This window comes from Leptodactylus fuscus, chromosome 1, assembly GCF_031893055.1.
Source record: "Leptodactylus fuscus isolate aLepFus1 chromosome 1, aLepFus1.hap2, whole genome shotgun sequence".
Taxonomy (NCBI): domain Eukaryota; kingdom Metazoa; phylum Chordata; class Amphibia; order Anura; family Leptodactylidae; genus Leptodactylus; species Leptodactylus fuscus.
Window position 1 is genome coordinate 366737162 of NC_134265.1, and position 7640 is coordinate 366744801.

Here is a 7640-nt window from a genome sequence, read left to right on the forward strand (position 1 = left end):
ACTGAAAAAAAATCTCTAAAATAGAGTAGAATATACATTGTATTATGTTTCGGTGAGGTTATATCATACTGTTAGTCTTACATTCAGCATCAGAATAAATATTAATGTGTATCCAGAACATAAATGATGAATACAATCCAGCTGTGTGACTGGTCAGTAATAATATACACTGTATGTATGACTGTATGTATTGTGCATCATTCACTGCATGTACAAGATGCCACAAGGCCGCTGTAATGAGCCGTGTTCTCCGGGATACAGAAAAGCTCCTAATGGAGGATATCATGTCTGCTGCTATAACTGTGTCCCGTGTTCTGAGGGGGAAGTGTCCAATATAACAGGTAAGAATATATTATACATGAGATAATCCAGCATATATGATATAGGAACCAAGTGTGGGACTGGTGTTTGTATACAGGTAAATAAACTTTAATCTGCAGAAAAACATGGGAGGGTTCAAGTTATGAAGCTCAAAGTGTCAGGAAATATTTCTGAATAGTCACGTTCTATATAAACACAAAAAGTTATCCTAAAAGTGTTGTGTAGGACTGAAAACATTGCTGGTACCTTCAATAAAACAGTGTTATACCTGCTAGAGAGGAGCAAACCATCGTGTAATGAGATGGATTCATTACAAATTTTCAAAAATTCACAGATAAACTAAAACCCTGCGGTGCCCTACTGGGCTCTGAACTGCAGGAACACCCTGGTGTGAACAAGGTTCGGCAGTTAGCGTCACTGTCAGCCCACTACACCAACCGGGTGTACTCTGTTAAATCACAAAGGCCTGTGCAGCTCAGAGCAGCCACTACTACACCAAGTCAGTCTAGTCTGGACCTCAGAACTAGACCAAGACCAGTACCCAGTATGTGCTACCAGTGCAGTGCAGTGTACAAGGCAGCTTACTGCCCAACTAACAATGGCTTAACTGACTCAGGGGTAATTTCTAGCTAAGGCCAACTAAAGATTGTTCTCACTGGAACCCATTCACACACACAGCAACCAGGATCTGGAATGCTGAGGAATCTAGCTCCTTAAATAGGGAAAGGGTGGTCCAAGCAAACAGCCCAGCTGCCCACGCTGAGCGGAGATTGGCCGACACCCTAGTCAGTCAGACAGCTGGCCATGCCCGACTGCTGCAATGAAAGTTAATCCCTGCAAGGAGGACAGAATCAAGTAGGGTGATGTAACAGCTGGCAAGGCGCAACAACCAAGGAGCGGACTGTGACCCATCCCCTCGGCCGCAGCTGCCGCACTGTCCTAACACCTATCTATAAAACATAGTGTAGAATACTCTTAGGACTCGTAGAGACTTATCTATAAAACATAGTGTATGACACTGTCAGGACTCCTAGGAACCTATCTATAAAACATAGCGAAGAAAACTCCTTGGGCTCCTAGTAGCGTATAGATAAAACCTAGTAACCTATAGATAAGGCAACTATTTGGGTTATTCAGGACAAACAAGGCTGATTATCAGCTGATTCACTCATCTCAGCAGTCCCTTAGTTAATTAGTTAATTTAGTACAGCAAAGAAGTCAGAATAATCAGAGAAGTCAACAAATCAAAGTTATGCAATTTTTTTTTATATAAGTCAATACTGTATATGGGCAAACCAGAATCCTACAGATAGGTCTACACGTACCTTACACTAGCCCAACATGCCAATAAATTTCTAGACAGATCACTGAGAAGAGCAGACGAGGTGAAACGATGAATCACAGCAGGATGCAAGAAGGCCCGAATAATAGATGGCTTTGTTTGGAGCGTGTGAGTTGTCTTCTTTAGCTAAATAAATAGTCATAGGTGCCCTGGTTGGCAAAGTAAAGGCTATAATACTTTCTCACACACAAAATAGATAGAGATGAGCGAACACTAAAATGTTCGAGGTTCGAAATTCGATTCGAACAGCCGCTCACTGTTCGAGTGTTCGAATGGGTTTCGAACCCCATTATAGTCTATGGGGAACATATACTCGTTAAGGGGGAAACCCAAATTCGTGTCTGGAGGGTCACCAAGTCCACTATGACACCCCAGGAAATGATACCAACACCCTGGAATGACACTGGGACAGCAGGGGAAGCATGTCTGGGGGCATAAAAGTCACTTTATTTCATGGAAATCCCTGTCAGTTTGCGATTTTCGCAAGCTAACTTTTTCCCATAGAAATGCATTGGCCAGTGCTGATTGGCCAGAGTACGGAACTCGACCAATCAGCGCTGGCTCTGCTGGAGGAGGCGGAGTCTAAGATCGCTCCACACCAGTCTCCATTCAGGTCCGACCTTAGACTCCGCCTCCTCCGGCAGAGCCAGCGCTGATTGGCCGAAAGCTGGCCAATGCATTCCTATGCGAATGCAGAGACTTAGCAGTGCTGAGTCAGTTTTGCTCAACTACACATCTGATGCACACTCGGCACTGCTACATCAGATGTAGCAATCTGATGTAGCAGAGCCGAGGGTGCACTAGAACCCCTGTGCAAACTCAGTTCACGCTAATAGAATGCATTGGCCAGTGCTGATTGGCCAATGCATTCTATTAGCCCGATGAAGTAGAGCTGAATGTGTGTGCTAAGCACACACATTCAGCACTGCTTCATCACGCCAATACAATGCATTAGCCAGTGCTGATTGGCCAGAGTACGGAATTCGGCCAATCAGCGCTGGCTCTGCTGGAGGAGGCGGAGTCTAAGGTCGGACCTGAATGGAGACTGGTGTGGAGCGATCTTAGACTCCACCTCCTCCAGCAGAGCCAGCGCTGATTGGTCGAGTTCCGTACTCTGGCCAATCAGCGCTGGCCAATGCATCCCTATGGGAAAAAGTTTATCTCACAAAAATCACAATTACACACCCGATAGAGCCCCAAAAAGTTATTTTTAATAACATTCCCCCCTAAATAAAGGTTATCCCTAGCTATCCCTGCCTGTACAGCTATCCCTGTCTCATAGTCACAAAGTTCACATTCTCATATGACCCGGATTTGAAATCCACTATTCGTCTAAAATGGAGGTCACCTGATTTCGGCAGCCAATGACTTTTTCCAATTTTTTTCAATGCCCCCGGTGTCGTAGTTCCTGTCCCACCTACCCTGCGCTGTTATTGGTGCAAAAAAGGCGCCAGGGAAGGTGGGAGGGGAATCGAATTTTGGCGCACTTTACCACGCGGTGTTCGATTCGATTCGAACATAGCGAACACCCTGATATCCGATCGAACATGTGTTCGATAGAACACTGTTCGCTCATCTCTAATAATAGATGCGGTACACAACATGTAGACTAGTATATCTGATAGAGATGAATCTAGAATTCTGTTACATTTATCCCAGGAAATCTAATGCATTATTGGTAATTAACAGAACTTGAACCCAAGACATTTTTGGAGGGAAGGGATTTGTCTGTACATTTTCCTTTTAGCTATTTGTTAAAAATTGGGGTTGCAAACTGAAACCTAGTAGACGTGAGAATAAATGAATATTTGTGTCTGTATGATATATCTGCTGAGCATATTACTGACCCCAGTATTTCTCTGTGTGTAATTGTAGATAGTGACATCTGCCATAAGTGTCCTGAAGAAGAGTGGCCTGATGAGAAGAGAGAGAAATGTATCCTCAAACCCTATGAATTTCTATCTTATGAGAAGGATATTTTGATTTTTGTATTTTTAGGATTATCTTTACTTTTTTCTATTATAACATTGTGTATATTGGGAATCTTCATCTATTACTGGGACACTCCAATTGTTAAAGCCAATAACCGGACTGTGAGCTTCATCCTCCTGGTCTCCATCTTGCTCGGCTTCCTCTGTGTCTTCTTCTTCCTTGGTCGTCCAGTGGCCATAACCTGCTTACTGAGACAAACATCATTTGGGATCTTCTTTTCCATTGGTGTCTCTTCTGTTCTTTCCAAGACTATCACAGTCTGTATTGTCTTCAAAGCCACCAAACCCGGCAGTGTCTGGGTGAAGTGGATCTCACCCAGAGTCTCTTATTCCGTGGTCTTGGTGTGTTCTTCTGTACAAGTCCTCATTTGTGTTATCTGGTTGTTGGTGTCTCCTCCTTATGTAGAGTTTGACCATCAGTCTTATCCTGGGAAGATCATCATTCAGTGTAATGAGGGCTCAGATCTCTGGTTCTACTCCATGTTGGGTTATATGGGGCTCCTGGCCGCTGTCAGCTTTCTTCTGGCTTTCATGGTGAGGACATTACCGGAGAGTTTTAATGAGGCCAAGTACATCACCTTCAGCATGCTGCTGTTCTGTAGTGTCTGGATGGCCATGATCCCGGCTTATCTGAGCACCAGAGGGAAATACATGACTATTGTGGAGATATTTGCTATACTGACCTCATGTGCGGGAGTTCTCGGATGTATATTTTTCCCTAAACTCTACATTCTGCTTCTAAAACCAGAACTAAATTGTAGAAAAAACATAAAGGAGAAAAACTAATTATAAAAGGTGTAATGATGTAAAGTATATTTTATATGTTGTGCTTTTTTTGAAAATGATTTCTTTACCATATTGGACTGACTGTTCATTGCTCTATGTGATGGATTTCCAGGTATCCTGTACGTGATAGTGCAGGTTATTGTTTGATGTCATGTGTCTATTTTGAATCTTAGACCAGGACATCTCCTGTCTCTCTTGTTTAGATGATCAAAAGGAGATGAGATAGAAAATGGCCAATTTCAACCAAATTTTTATGTTAAATATACATTTATGAATTTTTGATATAGAAACTAGTGCTGCCTCTGGTCATGACCAATCTGAGAATGACAATGATAAATATTTGTAATGCGCTTTTGTCGTGGAGTAAGTTTCTAAGTGATATTACTGAGCAGAGCAGAAAGGTCAGGCAAAGAATTATGTACAGAAAATACAAAGCAAAAAAAGTAATGTTTTTCACCCTCTTGTTTTAATAAATACAATATTTGGCAATGCAAATAGCATGGTAACCTATACACTGTACCTTAACCCCTTAGTGACCAGCCTGTTTTGGACCTTAATGACCAAGCCAAATTTTTGAAATTTGCCCTGTGTGACTTTATCAATGAATAATTCTGTAACAGTATATTGCATCCAAGCGATTCTGATATTGTTTTTTCGTGACATGTTGTACTTTACTGAGAAGGTAAAATTAGACTGATATAACTTGTGTAACTTTATTAAAAAACTCGCAAATGCTGAAAATTTTGAAAATTTTTCAATGTTTTCCATTTTTAGCTGCGATATCTCACATATACACAATAATACAGGGCAAAAAAGTTAGTAGTTATATATTTCCAAATTTTCCTTTTGTGTTTCAAGCATATTTGAGATAATTTTAGCATATTTGAGTAACTTAGACAATTTACAAGTTTATCAAGTTTATAAGCAAATTTTGGAAATTTTGAGTGTGTGATTTTTTCCTGTACCAAGCTATGTTTGCAGACAGGAATAGGTGGCATAATGACAGAAACTCCCATTAAATGACCCAATTTGGAAAACTAGACCCCTTCAGGTATTCTTTGAGGGGTATAGTGAGCATTTTGATCAAACAAATATTGTTTTGCAAGAATTATTACAAAAGATGAAAAAAAATTCATTTTCATTTTCTTCAAATATGTGTCATATTAAAGCCAGTTTTTTTGCACACAACACATCAAAAAGAAGAAACACACCCCAAAATATATCACCCCACTTCTCCCGTGTTAAAAAAATGTTCACTTTGTGGCCTTAGTCCTATGTACGCACATACAGTAGGGCCTAAGAGGTAGGGAGGGCCAAATGGATTTCAAAACGCAAATTTTGCTTGCAGATATTTTATGTCCATTGCACATTCAAACAATATTTGAGTTACCAAAGCAATTGAAAACACCCATAAATGACACCATTTTATAAACTAGACCCCTTAGGGTATTCATTGAGGGGTATAGAGAGTACTTTGACCCTATAAGTTTTGAGAAAATTTGCGTCAAACAAAAAAAAATTCATATTTTTTACACAAGTGTCATTTTATAGGCCGTTTTTTTTGCACATAACACAAGAAAATGAAGAAAAACACCCCAAAATAGATTACCCCATTTTTCCCGTGGTCAAAAATGTACACTTTGTGGCCTTAATCCCATGTACGGACGCACAGTAGGGCCCAAAAAGAAGGGAGCACCAACTGGATTTCAAGACACAATTTTTGCTTCTAAATGTTTCAGGCCCATTGCGCATTCAAACAAGATTTGAGTTACCAAAACAATTGAAAACCCCAATAAATGACACCATTTTATAAACTAGACCCCTTGAGGTATTCATTGAGGGGTATAGTGAGTATTTTGACCCCATAGGTTTTAAAAGAATTTGCGTCAAACAAAAAATTCTCATATTTTTTACACAAAAGAGTAATTTTAAAGGCAGTTTTTTTGCACATAACACATGAAAATGAAGAAAAACACCCCAAAATAGATGGCCCCATTTCTCCCGTGTTCAAAAATGTACACTTTGTGGCCTTAATTCTATGTACGGACGCACGGTAGGGCCCAAAAAGAAGGGATCACCAACTGGATTTCAAGACACAAATTTTGCTTGCAGATATTTCAGGCCCATTGCACATTCAAACAAGATTTGAGATACCAAAACACTTGAAACCCCCCATAAATGACCCCATTTTATAAACTAGACCCCTTAAGGTATTCATTGAGGGGTATAGTGAACATTTTGACCCTATAGCCGTTTCACAGATTTTACTAACTTAGGGATGTGTAGGTTAAAAATTAGTAAAATGTCCCTTTATCCCCAAAGTTTTCATTTTCACAAGGGGTTAAAGGAGAGAAAGCCCCCCACAGTTTGTTACACAATTTCTCCTGAACACGGCAATACCCCATATGTGGCCATAATCTGCTGTATGGGGACATGGTGGGGCTCAGAATGGAATGAGCGCTATTTGGATTTTGGAGGGCAGATGTTGCTGGAATAGTTTTCAGGTGCCATGTCGCATTTGCTGAACCCCTAAAGTACCAATACAATGGAAACCCCTCAAATGTGACTCCATTTTAAAAACTACACCCATCAAGGAATGTATCAAGGGGTATTATCATTTTGAGCCTAAAAATGCTTCCCAAAAATTAATGTATAAAATGAAAATTGAAATTTTTAAAGAAATCTGCCATTTCGGTGCCCAATACGTTGCACCCACTTTGTGTTGTCAGAGACCTGCACTCCTAAAACTATTAAGGGGCCATCCCGAGGGTCAAAAAATTATATATGTGGGTGTAAACTGCTGCTTGGGCACACAGCAGGGCTCAGAAGAGAAGGAGCAGTGCGCTTTTTAGCTATTGGGGTACAGTGTTAGAGGGACTTTCGGGGCGCCATGTTGCTTTTGCAGAGCCCTGGAGGTGACAGTAAACTGGAATTCGCCAAGAAGTGACCCCATTTTGTAGGGGAAATTTTAGGGTCTCGGCAAATATGACATGGTGTCCAAAAACCAACAATCTAAATCTGCACTCCAAAAGCACATAGCGCTCCTTCACATCTGCGCCCTGCTGTGTACCCAAATGGCGGTGTATGCCCACATGTATGACACTGGTGTACCCCGGATAACGGACTTAATGCCATATGTAGGTAGAAAGGCTGTTTGGGCACAGCCGGGCACAGAAGGAAAGGAGCGCTATATTGGTTTT

General features: G+C 40.9%; 1 protein-coding gene across 1 annotated transcript; it reads left to right on the forward strand.

The window, feature by feature from the left end:
• Nucleotides 1-217: 217 nt before the first annotated feature.
• Nucleotides 218-4440, forward strand: LOC142188378 (vomeronasal type-2 receptor 26-like). Its single transcript, XM_075261834.1, has 3 exons — nucleotides 218-341; nucleotides 656-865; nucleotides 3539-4440. Exons 1-3 carry the CDS (start codon nucleotides 218-220, stop codon nucleotides 4438-4440), a joined length of 1236 nt encoding a protein of 411 aa, XP_075117935.1.
• Nucleotides 4441-7640: the final 3200 nt, after the last annotated feature.

What these genes read in the sequence shown, in the direction of transcription:
- LOC142188378 (XM_075261834.1), top strand. Translation starts at nt 218, where the DNA reads ATGCCACAAGGCCGCTGTAATGAGCCGTGTTCTCCGGGATACAGAAAA. An exon ending in GGAAGTGTCCAATATAACAG is followed by an intron (nt 342 to 655) that starts GTAAGAATATAT and finishes AAAAATTCACAG; the next exon opens with ATAAACTAAAACCCTGCGGT. An exon ending in TAGACCAAGACCAGTACCCA is followed by an intron (nt 866 to 3,538) that starts GTATGTGCTACC and finishes GTGTAATTGTAG; the next exon opens with ATAGTGACATCTGCCATAAG.